Genomic DNA, 25,005 nt, shown 5'->3' with positions numbered 1-25,005 from the left:
GGAAACGGAGATAAAGTTCTTCAGACTTTCAGATCTTAAAAATAGAAAGACCCAGCAAGCAGCTGGGGTGTGGGAGCTCATGGACCACTGCATCCAGGGGGAAGGTTGTCACCCAAAGGCCCAGGGAAGCTCCTGAGAACAACCCCTGACCCTGGTTACTCCCTTATTAGAAGAAATTCGTTGTAAAAGGAAAGGAAGTTGATTTTAAAGTTCCAGGGTTGGGATGGGGGTAGGGAGGACTCTCCGAAGTAGGTGAATTCTTTGTGTTAATTTTGTGTGAAAACAGCTGTCTGGTCCCATGCATAATCTTTTTGACAATCCTCAGAAAAGGAGCCCTGGGTGGTAACTTCTGGGCTTCGTGCAAAACTTCAGCTGTGAACAAGGACCTGGTGTGGTCACTCTGCCTGCCTGCCCAAGTCAAAGACCACGTCTTTTCATTTTAGAATTGTTCATGTTTTTGTCACATCTGAATGAAAGATTATAAAATAAACAAACTCTACTCATATCTGTTCCTTTGTGATCAAAGAAAAGTCACCTGAACAGTTGTATTCTTTTTTTTTTTTTTTTTTTGTACGAGGGATTGAACTCAGGGGCACTTGAACACTGAGCCACATGCCCAGCCCTATTTTGTATTTTATTTAGAGACAGGTTCTTACTGAGTGGCTTAGTGCCTCACTTTTGCTGAGGCTGGCTTTGAACTCACTCTCCTCCTTCCTCAGCCTCTAGAGCCGCTGGAATTACAGGTGTGCGCCACCACGCCCAGCTGAACAGTTGTATTCTTGCTTTCCATTTTTGCAATGAGATGCCACCTTCATCCTGAGTGCTATTCAAACTGACAAGCTATTTTGGAGACATACTGATTGTCAGGCTCTGAGATTTATTAGCTATAGAACCATCATTCTGTTCCAACCTGAGTCTCTGTTTCCTCATCTGGGTAAGGAGAATACCTGTATCTATGCTGCCTTCCCACAGGAATGGACTTAGCTTGGTGGAGGGGCCCATGTTCTAGGTGGGAGAAGGAACCTGAATAAAGGCCTTTTGGGTCACTGCATGACCCCTGGTGTGAAGCTGGACTGTCAGTTTGTTGTAAAAATCTTCTGCCTGCCTGGAGTTTGGTCCAAAGCTAGACCCCAGACAGAGGGGACAATGGTCTGGAGAGAAGTGGTCACTAGTCACAGAGAGACACAAGGCTCGACCAGAGGCCTGTGGGCAAGAGATAGGAGGTAGATGAAACCCGATTGCAAGGGCATGACTCCCATGCAGAAGAGCTTTGGCCTTTACTCTGCACAGGGTGGAGGGACGTGGAAGTGTTTGAGCCGTGGACTGTCCGGGTGGGGTGCAGTGAGTGGTGAAGTGGGGGTGCTGGAGCACCATCGGAGGCCTCCCAGGCGTCCCCAGAGTGATGGTGCAGCCCTTCCTTTGTTACCCAGTTCTGTGAGGGGCCCCATCCTTGCCTTCAATGGAAGATAAGTCATTTCTCACTTGTAGTTTGAATGCACATTTTTTTTTTAAATCGAAAGAATTGCCCTTATCTTCACAATTTCTTGTTTACATTTTTGGGTTCTGTTTTTCCTGAATAGACTGTGAACAAGTTGAAACTGGATTGTGTCTTGTTTTGTTTTTATGGAGCTGGACCCTGGCACAGCGCAGGTGCAGAGTAAGTGATCAATCAAGATTTGTTCCAGGAAGAAGTGAGTGGACCAGGGCAGTGGCAGAATGAGCACCGAGGGAGGTTAGTTATGGGAAATGCCCAGAAATAGGTAACGACCCATGGGATGTAGATGTGAGGGAGAGAGAGGAGTCACAGGACTTCCAGATGTTTTCTTTGGGCCTCTGGGGGCTGCTGTTCAATCAGATTGGGAACCCAAGGAGAAAAATATATTTGAGGAGAGAATATATATTTTGGTGATTTATTAAAGAAAAATCTAATAAACCCCTTAAATACACAAGGCACCATGCCAGGTACTGGTGACTGAGAGATGAGTAGGTCAGAATATGAATCTTTCAGTCTCTTGAGAAACATATACATGATGATTTGATGTGTGATAGCCAAGGTCATGGGCTGTGGTAGATGAGATGACCAGGGTCACATTCACATGCCCTTTCCAAGTGATGTGTGAGCTGAATCTTGATGTTTGCGAAGCCCAAAAGAATATGTGCATGAGAACATTCTGGAATACTTAGGAAGCAGAGATAAATTCAGTGTGTCTCTAGAGAAAGGGCCAGGTGGGCCATTGGTGACTGTGACTTAGTCAGGGTCAGAGCATACGGGATGCAGCTGCTCAGCCTGCTTAGGAATTTGGCATCTACGCTGTAGTCATCAAGGGCCCAGGGTGGGGGACACCTGTGGGCAGAGGCTGCTGTGGCTAGATTTGTGTTAGAAATGCTGGCTCCAAGTCAGCCACAGGCAGACGGGTGAGGAAGGAACCAAGGAGACTTCAGAGTAAGGTGGGGGGCAGGTGAGCTACAGAGGGGGGACATACTGGGCTTTCTTGCCTGGAACTGAGGAGGAGGGCCACCCATCTCCAGGCTCCCTACATGGAACCACATATGTGGAAATAGCTTAGGAACGGTCTGGATTTAAGAAGAAACTTTTATTTTCAGAACCCTTTGTACTCTTAGATAATTTTTTAGGACCCCAAGAGCTTTTCCTTATGAAGATTATATCTGTCTACTTAATTAGAAACTAATTTTTAAAATTCACTTATTTTTAAATAGCAATAAATCGACTATATTAAATAACATGCTTTTATGAGAAATAACTCTATTTCCAAAAAGATAAAAATTAGTAAGAAGAGTGGCATTGACTTATTTTTTGCAAGTTTCTTTAATATCTGTTTTAATAGATGAAAGCTGGATTCTCATATCTGCTTCTTCATTTAAACTGCTGCAATATCCACAGCATATAGTCTCTGGAATATTCCATTGTATACTCTTGAGAGGTTGAGAATGAAGTAAACAAATTATATCTTAGCATTATTATGAAAGTAGTTTTTACCTCGCAGACTCCCTGAAAATGGCTTGGGGTCTCCCAAGTTTCCCTGGAGTTCATTTTGAGAAAAACTAAAGTAGACACTTAACAAACGTCTGTTGAACGACACCGTTCTGAGTTCTGTTGCATTTTGCTTAAACCGCATGCTTGGCATGTACTGCATGGATTTATAACTGTGTGTGTGCCTGGTGCTCCATAAGAGGTGGGAGCCAGATGTGAAGCTGTGGGACCCATGGGAATATAGGGATGGGTGGAGGGCCTGAGCAGGACCCCAACACTGATGGAGGGAGCAGAGAAAGAGCTGGAAACATACAGGAGGAGAGGCAGGCCAAGTTATGCAACCTGGGGGAGCAGAGAGTTTCAAGTTGGGGACAGCTCATAATTTTAAAAATTTAAAATGACATTTGGAGAGTTGAGTGAGTCCACGGTGTCAAAAGTGGCAGGGAGGTCGTAGGCAAGGATTGTGAAGATTCGGATGGATTTTCAGTTAGAAGGGACTGGTGACCTTGGGGGAGAGATTTAGTGTTTCAGTTGGGAGACCCCTTGTCAGTGGCCGAGGTGGGATGGAAGCAGGCAGGTGGGGGCTGCAGTGGAGGCCTCTCTGCCCAGAAAGTTGGCTGTGAAATGCCCTTCCCCCGCCGAACCCTGACATTGTTAGCCGTGCTCTGATTCCTGCACTACAGGGAGAGTTGAGGTGGGAACCTACCACAGAGTCATGACTGCTGCAGATCAGAGATAGCATCTAAAGGTGAGGAGCTCGAAATGCCGAGAAGAGGATGGGGTGAAAAGAAGATGCACAAATATCTTCAGCGTGCAGGATTTGCTAACAGTGAAAAACCAAAGGCAATCTATGGTTTCCATGGTTTGATTTACGGTTAAATACTGGATAGCACATTCATTCATCTGTTAATCAACAACTATTTACGGTTAAATACTGGATAGCACATTCATTCATCTGTTAATCAACAACTATGCATTGGGATTTGGCTGTGCCAGGCATTGTTCTAGATGCTGGGCATACACAGTGGTCAGCAGAACAGGTAACCTGGCAGGGAAAGATTCCAAAATGCATTTTTGATAAGAAAAGTACATTGCTTTTATATACAGTATGGTGTCATTTCTGTACAAATCAAGCAAAACAGTCCTAAAGCCGGCTTTGTTATCTGGTAACATGCAGAGCAGGGCAGAGAAAGTGCTAGAGAGAAGGAGCAGATCATTGACAGGAGAGGCACCAGGATGTGCTATGTGCATTGCTCTTTATACTTTGACATTGTTCAAACTGTTCACAGCAAATGTGTTTTCAAAGTTACATCTGTATTTCTAAATGTTTTTTGAAAGGTGTAAGATGAAGGTCTTTGCGGTAGAAAAGAGAGACAGGCCCAGTCTGTCTGGGGTGTTCCTATTGGTTTAGTCATGTCCCTTCTGACAGCATCTCTGAGGCTACAGTCCCTGCTCCCATCATCCTCAGGGGTACCTGGAGGGGAAACTGTCAAATACCGGTTAGGACTTTCTATCTTCAAGGTTCAGTGTGGTCTGAATTAAAGTTGTGCCAAAGCACATGGTTGGGTGGGAGCATTGCCTTTCGGGAGATAGAACTTTCCAGAGAGCATTTCTCCCTGTGTAAACCCAGGAGCCTGTGTTCATCTGCCTTAACAGAGCACCAGGGACTGGAGCAGGAACTTTGGAAATCCACTGTCCCAGATCCAAGTGATCTCAGGGCTGGCTCCTCCTGAGCGAGCCCTGACTCTTGGCTCACAGATGATTGCCTTTTTCCCTGAATCTTTATGTGGTCGTCTTCCATGTGGGTTTGTGTCCAAATTTCCTTTTTCAGGGACACAGTCATTGGAGGAGGCCTACCCTAACAACCTCATTTTAAAGGCTCAGTCTCCAAATACAGTCATGCTCTGAGGTACGACGGGATGAGGCTAAGGGCTTCCACGTGGGAATTTGGGTGGAAACCATTCAACCTGTAACAAAGCCTCAGAAATATTTCCTTGGCCTGTCCCGACTTGTGGGTACCCTGCTCAGCCACCCTGGGGTCGGGTTGTTGTTCCCTGCACAGGTGCGCTGGGGTGACAGCCACAGAGAATGCATGGTAGAAGCAGTGTGATTGTATCTGTGACTCCACAAACCACACTGAGCAACTGAAAATCCCCACGGCGGGGGGGGGGGGGGACTAGGCTTGACATGATTTCCTGACAGATAAGGTCAGAGGGAAGGAGCACATATACAACTTGCTCTCGGTCACCTGGCATCCTGGGTGCCCGACTGCCCGGAAAATACCTGATGGGCACTTTTTCTCTTTAGCTCATGCCCGTGGGGCTCTGCCAGGAGGAAGCTGGGGGCAGGACCCACGCCAGGAGGTGGCTGGCACAGTATGGAGCGCCCGAGCAAGATGGAGTTCTTCCAGAAGTTGGGCTACAGCCGGGAGGATGTGGTCAGGGTGCTGGGCAAGCTGGGAGACGGTGCCCTGGTCAACGACGTGTTGCAGGAACTGATCCAGACGGGCAGCCGCCCTGGGGCCCAGGAGAACCCTGCCAGCAGCACTGGGCCTCTGCTCGTTCCCCGGGGCTCCTGTGGAGTCCCAGACTCTGCCCAGCGGGGCTTGAGGTCAGCCCTAGAAGAGGACCGTGGAGACTTGGCCAGTTCCCTGCGTCCCATAGTGATCGACGGCAGCAATGTGGCAATGAGGTAGCTTTCCTGATTTCTTTCAATCTACGGTGGGAGGCAGGGTGAGGGACCTATTCTCAGGTGCCCTGAGAACCACCCCTTCTCTTTGGTTTGGTCCAAAGACTGTTGGAGCTAGTGGATTACATCTCCTGAGTAGCTGTGTGGCCTTAAGTATGTCACTGAATCTCTCTGAGCCTCACTTTCTCCCTCTGTAATGTTGGATTTCACCCTCTTTGGAGGATGTTGTGAGGATTGGAGCTGATGCAGAGTGAGTGTTCAGATGGGTGCTATTAATTATTACACTCAACCAGAGGAGCTGCGTCTTCTGGGGACGGTAGTGGGTAATGGGGAGGACTTGGGGTCAGGTGTTAACAGATGTGGCTTTTTCTCTGGACTCTGTCCCTAACTGGTTGCGTGACTCTGGGAAAGCAAAATTACTCAGTTCCTCTTCTGCAAAAGAGGTCAATAGACCTCCCTTCTGTCTCCCTCTGGGTTATGAGACTCAGATGAGAAGAAGCATTTGAATGGCGCTGGGAACCTTCTGCTGGGGGTTGCTGGGCGGTGAGGTTGCAGTCCCCTTGCTAGGTTTGACAGAAGTGTCTGTGGTCCTCCCCTCCCGCCTTATGCTGCAGAGAGGCAGTGTGCCCATTTGGGTCTTGGCATCTTCCTGTGTTTCAGGGGTGTGAGCATCATGCCCTATGTGGTTATGGTGCCAGCTTGGCTGAACTCCACTGCCAGTCTGCAGCCTCCTGCACTTTGAGCTGGTGAGGAGGGGCATTGCCCAAACCAATGGATTATTCTATCACTTGGCTTAGTTACAGGCAGGCAAAGGGCAGAGTCATAGGAAATTGTTCACTCACAGCTGTACACACTTGCACTTCCTTTTGTAGAAGCTGAGTAGGAGCTTGGAAAAGCAGTTATCAGCGGATCCGAAAGTGGCAGGCATCCCCAAGCTGTCCCTGGGGATTGGAGCTCACTTTGGACTTGGCATTGCAGGACACAAGTTTGAAATGGTTCACCCCACACAGCCCAGCCTCAGGGACTGTCCCTATACACCCTGCGTGGTGTGTACCAAATGTTTGTTCTGTTTTTAGACAGCTCCATCTCTCTGAGCTTGGTTATATTAGCAGGTGATTGAGTCCCCGCTGCCCTCTTGGACTTAGGAGCTGCTCCACCAGGTCACGCTCATGTTCTAACTCACATCCCCAGCAAGCACCAAACAGGGGAGTTTATGAAATCCTGCTAGGTTTAAGATTTATGGATCGTTTAAGTAATTTTAGAATCCAGCAGCTACATCCCCCAACCCTGTTTTTAAAAATTTCTATTTTGAGACAGGGTCTCACTAAGTTGCCTAGGTTGACCTTGAACTTTTGATCCTCCTGCCTCAGCCTCCCAGGTAGCTGGGATTACAGGTGTGTGCCACCATGCCCTGCTAAGAGGGTTTTGGTTATAGGATGATATTACATAAATCAAAGATCTTCCCAGCCAGAAGATTATTTGAGTCCACTGTTCCAAGTCAAAACAGCAGAATGGCTATAGGGAAAACAGATGACTTCAGAGGCCACAGGCATTCTCTCCTTGGGGGCTGGAGAAGAATTTTAGTTTTCTGATAGTGTGGCCATGGAGGGTTTTCTTTTGATGGGAGTCTCTGTTGTTGCCTAGAATTCAAACTTAAACTACAGCTTCTACTTGCACATGACCATGAAATGTCCTGGGTGAATCCATTTTTTCCCGTCACCTCTAGCTCCAGTCTCACACCTGTAATCAGTTTGCTCCTCTCTCACTCAATCTTTGTGGATATAAATGGAAACCATTACTCAGACATACTGCAAAGAATGTGTTAGAGCCTGGATGTTGTTACACACCTGGGGCCTAAAAAACACCTGATCAACCAATATGTCTTCTCTATATGGGTGCACGCATGTGCACACATACGCACATTCACACGCATGAACACCTGCACATGCTCACACACACACAGGCTTACACGCCCACAAACATCCCTTCCCCATGCCCCTTGGGTCCCAATAGTTAGGAAAAAGAGAAATTGCACAATAACCACTTGTTCAGGGAACTAAATTTGTTCCCTTGAAACGCAAGTTCTGGGAGAGGGTGGGTCCAAGATTGCACTCGGTTCCCTGCCCGGTCTCCCACTGTGATGTCTCTGTATCCTGCACGGGGTTTCCCAGGAGCCAGGCCCACAGGCCACACATGGAGAGAGGAGCTCTTGCTTTTCTTTACCAACTGTGCAAATCCCTGACTTTCTTGGGTCCTGTTCACACAGTTACACGATTAAGAGCTGGATAATTAAGAGGTTGGTTTTTTCATCTCTGATATGCTGAGATTCCAGGTGATTATTTTATGTGTGGTAGAAAGATATAAGTGGAATTTCTTTTATAAAGGGATTTCTCTTTTTCTTCAGAGGTTTAGAGAGAGTGAATAACTTTCCCAAGGTCCCAGAGGATTAAGCAGTAAGTGCTAGCTCTGGATTTTGTGCTGTTTTCAAAGCCACCCATCACATCCAATGGCTCTTTCCCCCGTCTGGCCAGAGGGTGGGAGATCCTGACCCTGGGCCTTTGTCCTGGGGTCAGAGCCTGCCTGTGCTGACCAGAGCCCTGCCCCAGCAGGATGAGCCCTGGACCTGGCAACTGTAGATGGAGGCGTGAGGCCCCCACTCCCCTCACCAGGGTCCTGCAGGGCTAGAACCTGGATCTACTCCTGCTGCCACCAAGACTGGGGACCTGCAGGTGACATGTGTGCACTCATTGGTGACACTGATGGAATAGCATCCCAGAGACAATTCTCAAGTACAATTCCTGTACCTTCAAGGTGTGTGTGTGTGTGTGTGTGTGTGTGTTTGACAGAAAGAGAGAGAGAGAGAGAGAGAGAATAACTGTGGACACAAGGCCTTTTTTTTTTTTTTTTAAAGAGAGAGTGAGAAAGGAGAGAGAGGAGAGAGAGAGAGAGAGAATTTTTAATATTTATTTTTTAGTTCTCGGCGGACACAACATCTTTGTTGGTATGTGGTGCTGAGGATCGAACCCGGGCCGCACGCATGCCAGGCGAGCGCGCTACCACTTGAGCCATATCCCCAGCCCGACACAAGGCCTTAAGAAAAATCTGCAGCAACGTTTTAAAGAGGTGGCTTTCCTTGAAAGCCTGTTAGAAGCTGCATCTTGGTAGTGGGAAGAACACAGATTCTTGGTAGCCACGGACGCAGCATTTCTTTGTGAGAGTTGGGAGTGGCAAACTCACAAGTGTCCAACCTGTTTACATCCTGTAGGAAAATCAAGAAACAAGGGGGGATTGGGAGTGTGGAGTTTGGTGGGAAGCTACCTGGTAAACTTTACCTCCTCTTCCTGCCCCAGAGGAGGGTTCCATTTGAGCATGACTTGTTTGGGGTGTATTGGACTTTTTGTTTTGGGTTGTTATTTAATTTTTAAACTTAGACCATCTGGTGGACTCTGGCTTCTAGAGGAAGGAATTATTCAGTGAAGAGAGTTCAGGCTGAAATCCCACCTGTCTTCCTCTGCTAACTTGAGCCTTGGGCTCCTACCTAAGTCTGCACTTAGTTCTCTTATGATGCGGGCAGCCCCTGCTCACCCTTTCTCTTTCCCCTGACTGGATCTGGCAGAGATCCACTGACAAGGTTTGACATGCTGGTAATTTGACCTCAAATAAGAAACAAGAGTGAAACTGGTGGTGTCCTTTACATCTCAAACCACTAATGGACCATTGTTCATCTCTTTCTTTCTTCCCTCCCCATAGGGCTGTTTGGTGACCTCTAAATTTCACACAGATACAGGGATATAGGGGTGTACAATTAGTTTCTGGAAATGACAACACCCTATCTGCAGCTTCCCCAGGCACAATTGTTGAGTAGAAATTTGCCTAAGGCGCCAACCCACTTCCCCTTTCCTGTTCCCCTAGGCCTCTCAGCAGGCTGCCTGAGAAGCTGGTTCCTGGTGCCTGCTCATAACCCCATGAAGGGCCCTGCCACCACCCCAGTAACATTTTGGGGGGTGGGTACTGGGGATTGAACTCAGGGACACTCAACCACTGAGCCACATCCCCAGTCCTATTTTGTATTTTATTTAGAGACAGGGTCTCACTGAGTTGCTTAGGCCTTGCTTTTTTCTGAGGTTGGCTTTGAACTCACAGTCCTCCTGCCTCATCCTCCTGAGCCGTTGGGGTTATAGGCATGTGCCTGGCTCAGCAAGAGCATTTAAACCACAGGCAACATTCTTGCTCCAAAAGAGCTGCCCTCTGGATCTCAGGGGTCTTGGGGCCAAGAGAGAATGAGTTTGCATTTGGAGGTCTGACACTTCAACAGAGAGCCGGGAACATTTCTTTGCTTCTGTTTCCTCAAGGGTAAAATGGGGGGTACAGGTCACTTCCTCAAAGGCTTGTAATGGTTAAATGAGATGAATGTGCCAAGTGACCTGGCAGACAGGCCGGCCACAGCCTTGTGTGGAAATGTCCACGAATCCATGCAGAGGCTGTGAGGAAGCACAGAGGAACTGGAGCCTTTGGATTCTGTATTTCCCAGTGGATGCTCGACAGGGGCCCCAGAGGGACTGTCTGTGCCTTTCAGCCTGACTGGGAGCTCTGCCTGGGCTTCTTTCCCTCCCTCTCCCTCACCACTGAATGTCCTCCCTGGCCCGCACTAATCATATACCCACAGAAAATGTCGGGAGTGAACGTTGGCTTTTGAGTGGTTCAAACAGATCTGTGAAGAGCCCTGGGAAAGAGATCAGTTAACAGATGATTTTTAAAATAACTGCAGTAGTGACATTTTCACTTTGGAATGGACAGAATGGACGGGTGCAGTCAACAGATGCGTGTGCTGGGGTGGGTCGTCCATGGCCCACAGTACTGCCAGGTGCACAGAAAATGCACCTCTTTTCCTGTGACAGACATGATCTCTTCCCCAGCTCTTCAGCAGGGGAAGGAGCAGCCTGACATTTTCCAGGGTCTGCAGATGTCTGTGTCTTGTCTTTCCGAGGACTCGGGCTCTGTGTTTCCCCTCCTTCCCTGTGCTCTTCTCCCAAATGGCCTCTGGGGGCTTTGAGACCTGCTGTTGGCAGGGAGAGGGGGTCTTGTCCCTCGGGGCTCTTCTGCGAGAGTGGCTGGGTGAGGGTGGGAGTGTCATTGCAGGCTCCCTGGGGGCCATGCTGACTTAAAATGCTTTCCTCCTGGTAGGTGCCTCCTGGTCCACCCTAGGATTCTTATAACCCACCAGGCCTGGGGCCTGCAGGGTACTTGGGTGTCGCCGTGGGATCACCTAAAGGCTACTTCCCTCCCAGGCCGCCCTGCAGACACTAGGCTTCTCTGGAGGGTCTGAAGCTGGAAAACGCAGGAGGCTTCCTCCTCTTGTTCACACCCACTCTGATGTTTCCCCTTCTCTTCGGGCTCAGCAGGGAGGATCAGGGTGGGGCGAGGGGCTGAGTGACCACGTGAATGACCTCTCATCCTCCCATCTTCCTCTGCCTTCTGCAGGGCCGGGGGGTCAGTGCTCCACCTCCTCTTCCTTTTTCCACACATATCCCATCAGCACTTTCTGTTTTCTGTTTGCACACATCTCCTAGGGCCTGCTCTTTGGCCAGAGGAGAGTCCCAGGCCTGGCAGCGCACGTGGCGTCTTCCGGCTCCACAGGCCTGCCATCCAGCACGGCTGACCAGCGCTTTCAGGGTCATCCTTCCTCTCTTGCTTTACAAACTTGTGACTGTCCTGAGCCCCCTGAGAAACTTGTAGGGAAGGTCACACACACAGGAAAGCACTGGGAGGGACACTGGGTGTAGTCCCATCGGAAGTGGGCTGGCTGCTTCTGTTCAGGCCCTCAGGACCCTGGGCTCTCAAGAACCTGTCCACCTGTCCCTGCCGCTGTCTCCCCTTTGCTCTCACTTCTGTCCCTGGAGCATGCCGTGTCCCACCTGCATCAGGGTCTTTCCAGGGAACTGTCCCTTTTTTCTGGGCTTCTCCTTCTCCAGCTGCTAGTTTTTGGGTTTTTTTTTTTTCTCAGTCATTGGTCTACCCCCAAATTCAAATTGATCCCTTACCAATTACCGGGCACCGGGCCAGGTGCTGGGAACTCAGTGATGATCAAGGGGGACATGTGATGTAGAGCAGAGAGAGGCCCAGTTGACCCCTGGCTGAGGACGAATGTTCTTAAGTGCCAGGGAGCAGTGGCATGGCACTACTGGTGCTTGGAACAGGGGACCTGACAGTCTAGGAGGTCAGGAGACACTGTCCCAAGGAATTAAAGAAGCAGCCAAGAGCAGGTGCAATGCATCTTTGGTCCCAGCTACCGGGGAGGATGAGGCAGGAGGCAAGAAGGATTGCTTGAGCCCAGGAGTTTGAGACCATCTGAGAAACACAGGGACACCCCAACTCAAAAAAAAAAAAAAAAAAAAAAGGTGCAGCTGAGGTTGGAAGGAGGAGGAAGAATGAATGGCCTGAGAAGGAAGGAATAGCTGGTACAAAGGTCCTGTGGCTAGTCTAGTTGATTTTGCCTTCTCATATATACCCATTTTCTCCCTCTCCAGCAAAACACCACTGACCCCCATTGGCTAAGTTGGGTGGATGCCTTCAGGCTTCGCCAGTCCGTGGGAGAGCATTTGGCTGCCTCCTCCCGCTGGCTTCCATGATACAGCACCCAGCTGGCTCCCTCTTCCTCTATAGATCCATTCTGTCCCTTGGGTAGGATTGCTCTCTCCTCAGCTACTCAGCGCAGGGTTCCTCGTGGCCAGCCTGGGCCTCTTGCTTCCTCTCGGGCAGTCAGATCATTTGCTCCATGCTGTGGCTTCAATTAGTGTTTAAACTCAGTGGACCTATAACTTACCACCTGGACCTCTGAATCCTCCCTGGTCACTTAGCGTTTCCACTCAGGGGTCACAAAGCCTTCTACTCAGTAGGTGTCCAAAACCAAACCTATAAGTGATCTTTCCCTCTCAGAATCCCTGTGCCAGGGAACATCCCACTGTCCACTTTCACTGTATCCAGTCAGAAATGGAGTTCTGGAGATTTTACCCTCCAGATGCCTCTCAAGTCCACCTGCTCTCTCCCTCACCCAACACCAGCTCCCGAGTCCAAGTCACTGTCAATTATTACAGCTTCTAAACGGGTACCTATGCCTGCTCTTGGTGCTGCCAGACTGATCTTTGAGAAATGTACATCAGATCATGTCACATCACCACATCACATCTACTTCCCGCCTTAGAATCCTTCCAGGGCTTCTTGGGCCTCTTAGGAGGCCCACCAGTCCCTGCCCGTTCCCACACCGCTGTTTCCTTGCTGCCTCATCAATGTCTTCAGTGGCATTGATGGGGCACTGATCTCCCTGCTTGGACTTGAGAAACCCAATAAAGCTCTTATAACCATCTCTGGGTGAGAGTAATCCTGCAGATGGCTCTGCTCCATTTTATGTTGATCCTTTTAACTTAGCTAAAGAGCTGACCTGGTCTATTAATCCTTGGAATATTTACCCCTTGGAGCAAGGGATCCTGTATGTATGTATCACCAGGTGCCTGGTTCTAATGAAAGGCTATAGTTTATGCAGAGAAATATCTTTAAAATTCAGATTTGCCTGCTTCCCTCTTGGTTATGAGATTGGATCCAGAATGTTTCCAGGGAAGTCACTCCTAGGAACCAACGCTCTCTGGGTCAGCTTTCTTTGTTTTCCCATTATAGCCATGGAAATAAAGAAGCCTTCTCTTGCCGGGGAATCCAGCTGGCTGTGGACTGGTTCAGGGAGAGAGGACACACCTACATCAAGGTTTTTGTCCCATCCTGGAGGAAAGAGCCATCGCGATCTGACACCCCTATCAGAGGTATGCTGCGGCAGGTACACGCCCCAGGCACTGTGCACTCTTCCTTGGTGGCTCCTGCAGTGGTGGCTCTGTTAAGTTACTGGTCTAGCAATGTCTGTCTGCCTCCCTACACTAAAAACCCCATGTAGCTGTTCAGCACCTAGCCCTAGCACCCAGCACCCTTCATGTAGGGTCGGTGCTTAATCAGTAGCTATTGCATAGATGAATGTATAGGACTCACTCACTGAGAAGGATTAAGTTCCCAAAGTTATGACTTTTAGCACTCTGAAGAAAGACCAGCTCTGTATCCCATCCTTAGTAGTTTGTAGAATCTGAATGTTTATTATTTACTGAATACCTAGTCTAGTCTCTTCATAAAAAAAAAAAAAAAAAAAAAAAAAAAACGGAAATTGAGATCCAGGAAATTTTTTAGTTTTAATTCTCAAATAAGCTAGGGCTATTTTAAGCTACAAATAATAGCACACTGTGGTTTCAACAAGCAGGGTTTTGTTTGTTATTCAGCTCTCATAACAAGAAGAGACTGAGGTGCTGTCAGCTTCCATTCATAGTTGACACGGGAGGGCTGGCCCTTGGTCAAACTGGGAGGGTTCCTTGACTGTTTCTTCTCATCTTTCACCAGAGGTTTTTGTCTTTGGTTTGTTTTTAATCTGTTAATGGTTACCAGTTGCTGCTACTTCTCTATTAATCTCTCTTTGTTTTGTAAACAAAATGTTGTTCTTGTTCTGTGGATGTGGTATGTTCTTGAATATTTCTGAATTTTTTTTTTTTTTTTTTTTTTTGGCCCCTGGGATTGAATTCAGGGGCACTCAGCTACTGAGCCACATCCCCAGCCCTATTTTGTGTTTTATTAGAGACAGGGTCTCACCAAGTTGCTTAGTGCTTCACCATTGTTGAGGTTGGCTTTGAACTCACAATCCTCCTGCCTCAGTCTCCTGAGCTGCTGGGATTACAGGCGTGTGCCACTGCTCCTGGCTCTTCTTGAATATTTCTATAAACTTATATAGACTTTTAAAGAAAGTTTTCATCATTTTCACAAATGTTATCTAAATTTTTCTCGGGTCACTTATATTTGTTCATCCCAGCCCCCTCTCATTTTTCTCTCAAAATTCTGGTGATCTGGTGTATATATGTTTTAATTGTGAATAAAGAGCTAGATTGGTTAAATACATACCTGTGCAAGTGCTATGAGTTTTCTCCCCTCCCCCTTTTTGTTTCAGAGGTTGAACCCAGAGGTGCCTTCCCACGAAGCCCATTTTAATATTTCATTTTAAGACAGGGTCTTGCTGAGTTGCTTGGGACCTTGCTAAGTTGCTGAGGCTGGCTTTGAACTTGTGATCCTTCTACCTCAGCCTCTCGAGCCTCTGGGATGAGTTTTCTCCTAGAATGGGATTGTTCAGGGCTGACTCTTGGTGCTGACTGGCAGGTCTCACTTCTGCATACCCTGTATGGAGCAGGCAGGCAGTAAGGCACTTCTGCCTGTCACACATTCCAATGACAAAATGATGAGGGTTTTATTCTAGCAGATTGAAACAATGAGACGCTTACTCCTTCCTAGCTGTGCCTTCATTTTTTTTTTTTTTTTTTTTAATGGCAATAGGGCTAGGAAGTGAGTACAGGTTCATGAGCGACTCCCTGCAAGGAGCCCTTGCACTAGCCATCCTGCCTCAGCCCGCCTACCACCCGGGCCATGCCTAGAGTGTTTTGCAGCTTCACAGGGGAAATGACTCCCATGTCTGCTTCAGTCTTCTCCACACTCTGGGCTGTGGTCCCTCTATGCTGTAGGGTTAGTATGTCCCTCCCTGCTTTCTATCTTCCTAAAATTTGTCCAAACCCTGGTTTTACTGCTGTCTTCAAGCCCATTTTAAATGTGATTATGGATCTCCCACCTTTTAAACTGTCATTTCAATGGGATTTTTGAGAGAGGGATACATACTTGCATTCTGTTCTCCATCAGGAATTGGTTACCCAGAGAATTCTTTATGCTCTAAACAAGGATACTGGTAGGTTTAAGCCATTCAGTTATGTGATATTGAAATATATATACAGGTAAAGAATGGGGAAAATTATTTTGGAGTAGAGAAGGAATTTTTAACAAGCTACAACAAGAGCAGTTCTATTGGAGAAAGATAAATAAATCTGACTACATAATAAAAACTTCTCTTCATTAAGAGCTACCATTAAAAAAAAAGAAAAAGAAGGAACAAAAGAAGGAAGGAAAGAAAAAAAGGTCAACTTCAAACTGGGGCATCTGTGAAGAACTTCTCCAAATTAATGAGACAAGAACAATAAACCAATAAAAAGATGAGCTAAAGCATGAATAAGGCTTTTGCAGAAAAGAAAACATAAATGACTAATAAAAACAGGAAAGGTGATCAATCTCATTAGTATCCAGAGAAACACAAAATAAAACCACCATAATAGGCTGTTTTGTACTCACCAAGTTGGGAAAATTCTTAGAGACATGTTCTGGAGAGTTCCTTGGACTTCTGTGCCAGGGACTTACATAAAAACTAATAGCAGTGAACATATTGGCCATGTGACCAAACCTCAAAAACACATTGATCAATGAAAACAGCAGCGGGGCAAGTGCCTGTGTAGGATGGTGCCACGTGTGTGGGGTCTGATTTGTCACCACAATGAAAATGGTCCTTGTACATATGTATTTATAAACACTCACTTGCAGAACGTGGGCCATCTTGAGGGGAATGGAGTGGACTGTCAACTGGGAGGGGCACTAGGGACTTCCCGAGCATGACCCCACCTTCTGCTTCTCAAAGTCCACAACATTATTATTATTATTATTGTACTTTGTTCCACAAATGCATTCTGTATCTTTTTTCAAGTCTGGAAATCATGTCAGATTGGAAAGTACTTAGACTAGAGGGAAGAAAAATATATAAAGAATATGCTAATACCCTTCTAAGTGCCAAATAACTATTATGTGTTGCAGGGATTTTCCTTGCATGTCTCCAAAGGCAAATCTAAGACCAAACATTAGACTTTCCTGGGATGCCAACTTCAATTCCATAGGAAAGACTAGAGATACTTACACCAGTGACACATGTCCATTTCCTTCCTAGTTTTTGCAAAAACTCTCCCACACCTGAGCACTGTGAGAAAGGTAAAGGAGACGTTACTGTGTTCATTTTATGAAGGTAACATCTGACATTAGGGAGGGATAAAGACTGGAGCTCAGCCCAGCATCCTGTGCATTCTTAGTTCCAGATTCTTCCATTACATTCTTGAGTCATTCAGAGATGTCGGTTGTGGGATGTTCAATGTTGGCCAAGCAGATTCTTGAGTGGTAGGGAAGGTGGATCTGTGGTTACACTGAAGGGCCCTCACAGGAAACTTGCCGGGGGAAGCCAGGCTGCTAATCATTGGTACATCTTCACAGGGTTCCACTTCAAACAGGAGCATCCCTCTCCAGAAGGCCTCTGTCTGCTATAGTAGAGCCAATGTGGCTTGTAACTGTGAAAACAGCAGGGCTGAGGCTAAAATCTTCCTTCGGAAGGGGCTCTCCCTTGTTGGGTACCATTTTCTGGACTCCATCATGGGCAGGACCCAAGCTAAGAGCCCCCTTGACCTTGGGCCACTGGTAAACTTAGTGAAATTTAATGAAAGAAATGAACATTAGGGAATGGGGGGGGGGATGGCAACTGGTGTTTTTTTCCCTTCCCTGAAAAACCTCCCTGCCCCCATCTAACCAGCTGGGGTTGGGGGGAGGCAGGAAGGCTCAAGGAGGTCCCTGGTCTGTGGGGCAAGTGTCCGTTCCCAAAGACATCACGTGCTTCTCCGTGTGTGGCCCCAGAGCAGCACGTTCTGGAGGAACTGGAGCGGCAGGCGGTGCTGGTGTACACTCCGTCCCGCAAGGTGAACGGCAAGCGGGTGGTCTGCTATGACGACCGCTACATCGTAAAGGTGGCCTACGAGAAGGACGGCATCATTGTCTCCAATGACAACTACCGTGACCTGCAGAATGAGAACCCAGAGTGGAAATGGTTTATTGAGCAGAGGCTACTCATGTTCTCCTTTGTCAATGATAGGTACGGGGCCTGGGGGTCTGGGGGGACTGGGGAGAAGGCAGAAAGCCAGTCCCAGGTCCTGGCAAAGTGGGCTCCTGGTGGTGGGCACATCCAGACCTGCAGACACAGTCAGCCTGAGCTCACCCACTCAGCCATCCCAGGCTGCCCTGTCACTTGTCTCTCTGGGTGTCTTCTCTCTTAGGCCCTTTCCTCCACAGGCAGTTTGTCCTTGACCTTGAAGTTCCCAGGGTCACGTCTACTTGCGTCACTGCAAAGCTGCAGATGCTTAGCCCACCACAAACTTTTTTGTTTTAGAACTTAATCTTTTAAATAAGAATTCTGGAATAGCCATCATGGGAAAATATTGAACTCTGTTGTATTTCCATTCACTTATTTCAAGTTTTTTTTTTTTTAAGTTTTTAATTACATGTGGGAATGTGCAGTAGAACAGATCTTTTCTTTGGGCTGCAAAGATCTTAACTTGCCAGGAACTGACTGTTCCCACACCTCTAGGTTGAAACAGTCAGGAGAACCTACTGGTTTGCCTAGTCCCTAGGTTGGTTCTCTGAGTTAGGCAAGCCTGGGACCAACCTGCTACTGCTGGGGGAAGGGAAAGGACATCAGGATCGCAAGGCACAAACCGGAAAGCCCTTGGCCTAAGCAAAGGTGGGGAGGAATTGATGGCTCATCTTCTGCTGGGGCAGGCACCAGGGGGCCTGGACAGGGGGCCTGTCTGAGGACTGGACAGGTGCAGCACACAGCAGCCTGGGCTCCCTCTGCAGTTAGTGTTCCAGGCACCCACAGCTCAGCTCTCATTCTGGGCTCTTTCAGAATGTGTAGGGCAGGGACTGTAACTGTCTACCTGCCACGTCCCCAGCATGCCTGTCACATAATGGGCACATCATAACTGGTGGTACAGGAGTGAATGAGCGTGTGAGTGCATGAGTGAGCATGTGGCTCCAGGAAGGGGAGGAGGAGGGGAGAGGAGGGCCCTGTAGGCTGGGCTGGGCCACCTGCCCACAACAGAGCAGCAGAGAGGCAGTGTGGTGTGGTGGAGGTTTCCAAATAAGCCCCTGCCCTGCGAGGTGGTGTGGCATGGGGCAATCAGTCACCTCGGGGACTCTTCACCTTGAGAAGGGATTAGTAATAGTACCTGTGAGATTATCATGAGGCCTAGAGAGAATTTTGCCCCAGACATAAGAGCAGTTACTCCCAGGCCAGACCAGGATGTCCTTCACCGCCTGCTCCTGCAGCAGAGGAGGTGAAGCGCTTTCCTGAGCCCCAGGGCAGGTGCTCAGCAGCAGCCACCCCGAAGTAACCCCATTGTTGCTTCCAGATGCACAAGGCCAGCGCCTCTCCCTGTCCAGTGTTGGCCTAGAGGAATCTGGCAAGTCTGGTAACTGTGGGTTCCAGAAATCCTCATTGAGGGCTGGTGGGTCATGGCTGCTGCTGGCCTGGTGACAGTCAGTGGCCCAGGCCAAGTCCTCCTGATGCACTGGCCTCTGTTCAGGGGCAGCCAGAAGGCAGGGCCTGCCTGCCTATGAGTGAGGTCACTCACCCTGGTGTCCTGGGCACGTCCACAGGGCCCTCTTGGCACAGTTCTGGCTCCTGAGGGAACAGGAGGCTAAGCCTTTGGGAACTTTTAATAACCGCAGTGGGCGGCTCCCCAGATTCTTGGTCAGGACCCAACTCTGAGAAGCCCGCTGTGTAGCTGGGAGCTGAGCCACAGAGGCTGTGCTGAGCCTGGAATCGCCCAGCTCTCTGCAGGGTGGGACTTCAGCATGACTCTTTGACTTTTTGTGGGGGGGGGGGGCGGGAAGCAACTCATGAAAACAGCCCCTCCACCTTTGTATGGATTTGTGGAAGTGTCTGGAAGTGTCTCGTGGGAACAGGAGCATCCACTGAAAAAGATGTATCTCACTAAATGGGAGTCTTCCTTCTGAGGAGTTTTGTTTTCCCCTTTGAGACCTAGGCACACTGAGGGTACATTCCCTTTCTTGTCAGGGGTCCACTCCAGGGAGGAGGAGGGGCAGGCAGGGGCAAAGCTGGTATCAGAAAACCTCCCGTGCAGAGTGTGGCAGCCTCAGGAGCTGAGACCAAGCCCGGAGCCCCTGGGGTATGCAGAGGACAGGCCATTGGTGCTGAGGCACCGTGTGCAGCGGGCTCTGAATCTGCATCTTCGCCCATTCACTGCTGGTGTTTCAGACTCTGCAGTGCTGACCCTTGGCCTGCACATGCCCTGAGCTGAGACTGCTATGGTGTGAGGCCCATAGGACATAGGGGCCCAAGCTTCAAGTTGCTGGTACAAGTCCAAAACCTTCCATGAGCTGTTAACCCCATAGAGGTTCCTAATCTTGAATCAGGCAACGGGAAGCTGCGGTGAGCCTGGAGCAATTATATCTCAATTTTCCTGGATAAAAAATTGTTAAAATACAGAGTCCTTAACAGTTTCAGAATCTGATGAAGGAGATATGGAGGAAGCCAGAGACTACATTTTAAACAAGTTTCCAGATGACTCTGATCCTGCTGGCTTGCACCACATTAGCAGGAGCTTCAAGGAGAGGTGCTGTGCTCTGCGTGGGCTCAGTAAAGAAAGGGTGTGCTTTTTAAGATGCTATGACAACCCCCTGTGGGGATGGATGGTCTATGTCATTTGGTGTTTTCTGGGTGGCTTCAATCCCCATATAGATGCCGGTGGCCAGTCCCACTGTGGTCTTGCAAATGCCCCTCTGTGCTTATTTTCTAGATTTATGCCTCCTGATGACCCTCTGGGCCGCCGTGGACCCACTCTGAGCAACTTCCTGAGCAGGAAGCCAAGGCCTCCAGAGCCATCCTGGCAGCACTGCCCCTATGGTGTGTAGCCCCCTGGGCCTCATGGGCCCTTTTCAGGGACTAGTGTGGGGCAGCCCAAAAGTCCTGGCCTGACAGAGTCTGGATTCCAGCTCAAGTTCTATCCTTAACCAGCTGTGTGACCCTGAAGAGATAGCTTAGCTTCTCTGGGCTGCTATTTCCTGACAGGAATGTCTGAGGGCTGGATGTAGGACTCAGACACAGGCACGGCTGTGTTGTGTGTGAGAAGTAGGGAGGTGGGGATGCGAGCTTCAGTTCTCAGTCTCTTCACCTGGTCCACTCACACCTCATGTCTTCATCCTGCACCACGGTTCTCCCAGGCCCTTATACACCTTATCCATGAAGTCAAGGATTTTATCCAGGATGACCTTCTAGCAAGCTCTTTAACCTGCTTTGGCAAGTTATTCAATGACTCCAGGTCTTGGTTTTGTGCTTCCAGAAGTCTAATTAAAAACCTTGGATGGCACTCAAAAGCCTTTTTTTTTTTTTTGGCTAGAATGAAGGTAACCATACTTCAGGCTAGACCATTAAGCTCTAAAATGCCTGGGCTTGGATGATCAATTATTTGTCATTTGACTATCTCTATTAGAACAGTGTGTAGGGAGAGGACAGTGGTTAGTACCAGGGATGCAGACAGTGGTGGAAACTGTGGCAGCGCTGGAAGAGCAGTCCTGTACCATCGGGCACCTGCTCCCCACACATCTTCAAGGTCGGTCCTATGCACAGGGTTCCCTAGGAAGTACAGGCTGAAGGTCGTCAGATCCAGAAATTTGGTGTCAGACCCTGGTCAGAGAGAGTTCCTGCACGGATGCTCACTCTGCAGACCTTGGGACTTATTGTGCCCCATGTGCCATGAGACATTTTGCCCATGCTCCAGAACCCTTCCCCCTTTAATCACCAGTCCAGATCTTCAGGGGGACCTAAGGAGGCAGAGTTTGAGGTGGTCTGGGGCCTTCTGGGAGGAATCTCCATGGAGAGAGACCAGGGGCCGGGTGCACAGCTTCTCCACGCCCGCTCTCAACCTGCATCCTCTCTGCCCTGCCCCTCCAGGCAAGAAATGCACTTACGGCATCAAGTGCAAGTTCTACCACCCCGAGAGGCCGCACCACGCGCAGCTGCCTGTGGCTGATGAGCTCCGGGCCAAGACGCGGGCCTGGCCCGGCGGGGGCGCCGAGGAGCCGCGGCCGCCGAGCGCCCGGGGCGGCCCCGCAGCAGCCCGGCCGCTCCCCGGGGAACCCGGCGCGCACAGCCTCCCGCGGGCGCCGGGGGCCGCGGACCTGGCCGCCCTGCGCGCGAGCTTCTCGAGGCTGGCGTTCAGCGACGACCCCGCCGGCGGCTTCGCGCTCGGGCCTCGAGGTTCTGACTGGGCGTCCGGGTCCTCCTCCTCGCCGGCGGGCATCTCTGCCACTCCGGGGCCTCCCGGCCTTGGGGCGCTGGCGCCGGGCCTGCGCAGCCTCCCAGGACCGCAGAGCCCCTTCGTCCCCGGCGACCTCCCGTCGCCGCAAGTTCAGGCGCGGGGCGGACTTGGGCCCAGGGACCCGCGCGGTGACCTGCTTCCCCAGCGCAGACCTCCCGACGACCCGTGGGCCGGTCTGCCCGGATCCGAGCACTTTCTGGGTGGCTCGGTCTGGGCGGAGCCGTCCTGGGGCGACGGCGCCTTTGGGGGAACTCTGGGGTCTGCTCCCAGGGCCGTGGACAGAGAGGTGGACGCTCGCGCCCGTGAGCGCACTGCGCTCTGTAGCGTCTTCCCTCCCGACCAGGTGGACAGCGTGATGGCGTCCTTCCCCGCCCTCTCCGACCTCGCCAGGATCATCATTCTCATGCAGCGATCCCAAAGGGCTGACGCGCGACTGGGAAACCCCTAAGGGACCCATCCACGGCACGGAATGGCCTTGCCGCTTGGGCTGGTGAACTAACAGTTGCCAGCCTGGGCCTGAGCAGCCCCCTCCCCTGCCATCGGGTAAAAGGGTCAGGGGAGCCTGCTTCCCGCTGCTCACTTGAGGACTGTCGCTGAGGTCTGGGCCTGCAGTGTGGAGGGAGTGGTGTCTGATGTGCTTGGAAGACTGCAGGTTTTACTGCAGCTCCAGTGCTTTGTCCAAGACAAAGCGTTTGTTTGTTTTGGATACTGGGGATTGAACCCAGCCACTGAACTACACCCCCAGCCCTTTTTAAAATATCGAGACTTGAGTCTCGTTAAACTACCTAGGATAGAACTTTTGATCCCCTGGCTCAGCCTCTGGGGTTGCAGAGATTACGGGCTGCTTCACCACACCAAGCTCTAAACAAAGCTGTGTTTGTGTCTCGGTATAAGTAGTGTCCACAAGTGGGTCACCACCAAACACAGACAGCAAAATAGGAACTATCATAGCACAATCCATGTACTCAGACTGCGTTTTAACTCTCGTTAATGTGTAAACTTAGTTTGGGTCATGGTCAAAAGTTTGATAGAGACTCCTAAAGAATCTTGAATTTCACTGCCTCAAGAAGTGTTTGAAAGATGTAGTCAGGTGGCCTGGGGAGGTTCTGCTATCTGGAAGTTGGCTATTGCTAACCTCCCTCACAAGGGGAACCTAGCCTTGTGTGGCTGGGCTGGGCTAAGGTGTATGTGATCCTGAGGGTCTGCTCATGGGGACTTCACCCGCTTTCCTCACACATATCACACCAAGCATCACACTCAAATATAACACATCACACACACACACACACACACACACACACACACACACACTGCTTCACTCAGGGTTTTGCCTCTGTTTTTTTTTTTCAGTCATCCATCATGGTAATTTCCAGAACAAGCCCTTCTAAGCCACACTTAAAATAAACAGGTGACCAAGAATCAGGATTTTTTTTTTTTCCCCCTCAAAAGCCTCCAGATGAATCAGTGGAGAGCTGGGCTCTCCTGGAGGTTTATACCACTTCCCACTTGTGTTGCTTCTTCAGGTTGCTACTGCTCTGGGGCTTGGGGGAAAGAGGCCCACCTGTTAGCTAGAGACAAGAAATGAGACAGTGCCACTAGACCTGGACCCCTGCATCCTCAGGGGCCCTGGCATTGCCGGGTGGCACCCACCCATTCTGTACAGTGGCAGCTCTCCAGGTGTGCATTTGCAGACTTGATAACTCAGCCATCCAGAGAGCAGGTGAGGCACCTGCCGGTGGAGATCCAGTCCCCAACACCTGCAAGTTCCTGCTATCTGGCAAACACACTGGGAAACTCTTTCCGGTGGATTTCTAGGTTATTATAAACCCTCTCGTTTATGGTAAATGCTGCCCCGTGGAGATATAAGCAATGTTATGCTTTCCTGTGACTTCTTCCTCTTTTTAAGTCAGATTCTCAGGGAGCCTGAGGCTGGAGGAATGCATGTTTGAAGCATCTGGGGCGACTTAGCTAGATTCTGTCTCAAAATAAATTTTAAAAATGGGCTAGGGATGCAGTTCAATGATAGGGTACTTGCCTAGCAGGCATAAGGTCTTTGGTTCAATCCCTAGTGCTGAAACAACCAAATAAATAAGGAAAAATAAACAAACAAACAAAAATCAGATTCTCAGTATGGTTTCAGCCAGATCTGTCCCAGTGGACACTGCACCTGCAGTGTTGCTTTATCATCCTGTATCATTTAGATTTTCCTCACAATGGACAAGATAAGCTCAGTGTTAGAGCTGCTTTTTGTTTCCCTGGCTTTTGATGGGGAATCACTGCATTGCTAATTTACAGTTGGAAATGTTTAAGCTGCTTCCTATGAGGATATATTTGAGTTTTAGTAAGCTGTAAAGCTATTTTCCTTGGTTTGCTGTGATTAAGACAAGTACAAAAAAAAAAAAAAAAGTGAAGAAACAGCACATTTCAAGTGTAATCCCCTTTGGAAAATTTCCAAAGTCTTAGTATGTCTTTGTGACACAAAAACACGGATGGGTCGGGTAAATGGAATGTTCCTAGTTGCATAGCTGTTACTGTGTTCCAGAAATAAATCACTTTTACCACACCTGGACTCTGTTGTCAAATTGTGAATCTGTTTCTCCCTCTGCTTTCCACTGGTTTTTCACAGTCAGTCCCCGGGGTGTGAAGCCTGGGGCCATGGCTGGTTTCACAGCTGCTGTTCAGTGTTATTCCTCCCTTGGGAGTGGATGTGAGAGGCTAGAATCCACTTTTTTCCCTCCTTCGGAGAAGGAGCCAGGAACACACCTTTGCTGGCTGTTCAGCAGGCTATCCCCAAGGACCCAGACGCTCACCTGATTGCTAGACTTTCAAATCCTCATTACAGACCTACAAAGCAGTCCTTCTTGTCGAAACCTGCAGCAGAGATCTTGCCTGCCCTCTCAGAGGAGCTCAGGCTGTCCTGTGTTTGCCCCAGCTCAGCCTTCCCAGAGGACTCTGTCTAGAAGGTTCAAGGCCAAATTGCAGAATGTTGGTGGTTCAAGGGTAGAAGCAAGAAAAGTCTCATTTCGGCATTGTTCGAAATAAAATGAACTCCAGCCTGGATTTTTCATTTTCTCTCAGATGGAGAGCAATGAGCCAGCTACCAGCTGGGGTGGGTCCAGTTTGAAGGAGGCCACAGATGTGCTGCATTCTGGGAGGAAAGTCCACTTATGGAGGGGTGGGAAGTGAGGGAAGCCAATGGCATTAAGGAATATGGAAGACACA

General features: G+C 49.3%; 1 protein-coding gene across 3 annotated transcripts; it reads left to right on the top strand.

The window, feature by feature from the left end:
* The first annotated feature begins 307 nt into the window (after positions 1-307).
* ZC3H12D (zinc finger CCCH-type containing 12D) lies at positions 308-24,271 on the top strand. 3 transcript variants are annotated; one of them, XM_081296487.1, is made up of 7 exons: positions 308-934; positions 4,824-4,901; positions 5,300-5,683; positions 13,352-13,491; positions 17,303-17,537; positions 20,263-20,369; positions 21,417-24,271. In XM_081296487.1, the coding sequence occupies exons 3-7, from the start codon at positions 5,370-5,372 to the stop codon at positions 22,229-22,231; spliced, it is 1,611 nt and encodes a 536-aa protein (XP_081152613.1). In that variant the 5' UTR covers positions 308-934; positions 4,824-4,901; positions 5,300-5,369; the 3' UTR covers positions 22,232-24,271. The 3 variants fall into 3 exon arrangements, with proteins under 3 accessions (XP_081152613.1, XP_081152612.1, XP_081152614.1); XM_081296486.1 differs by lacking the exon at positions 308-934 and having other exon boundaries at positions 3,998-4,901; XM_081296488.1 differs by lacking the exons at positions 308-934; positions 4,824-4,901 and having other exon boundaries at positions 5,265-5,683.
* Positions 24,272-25,005: the final 734 nt, after the last annotated feature.

This window comes from Spermophilus citellus (assembly GCF_964194105.1).
Source record: "Spermophilus citellus genome assembly, chromosome: 5".
In the NCBI taxonomy this organism is placed as follows: domain Eukaryota; kingdom Metazoa; phylum Chordata; class Mammalia; order Rodentia; family Sciuridae; genus Spermophilus; species Spermophilus citellus.
This window is presented reverse-complemented; position numbering and strand designations above follow the sequence as displayed.

Excerpts from the sequence above, each read along its gene's own strand:
- ZC3H12D (XM_081296487.1), top strand. The coding sequence starts at position 5,370 with ATGGAGCGCCCGAGCAAGATGGAGTTCTTCCAGAAGTTGGGCTACAGC. Across the intron at positions 5,684-13,351 it reads GGCAGCAATGTGGCAATGAG|CCATGGAAATAAAGAAGCCT; the intron begins GTAGCTTTCCTG and ends TTCCCATTATAG. Across the intron at positions 17,538-20,262 it reads TTCTCCTTTGTCAATGATAG|ATTTATGCCTCCTGATGACC; the intron begins GTACGGGGCCTG and ends CTTATTTTCTAG.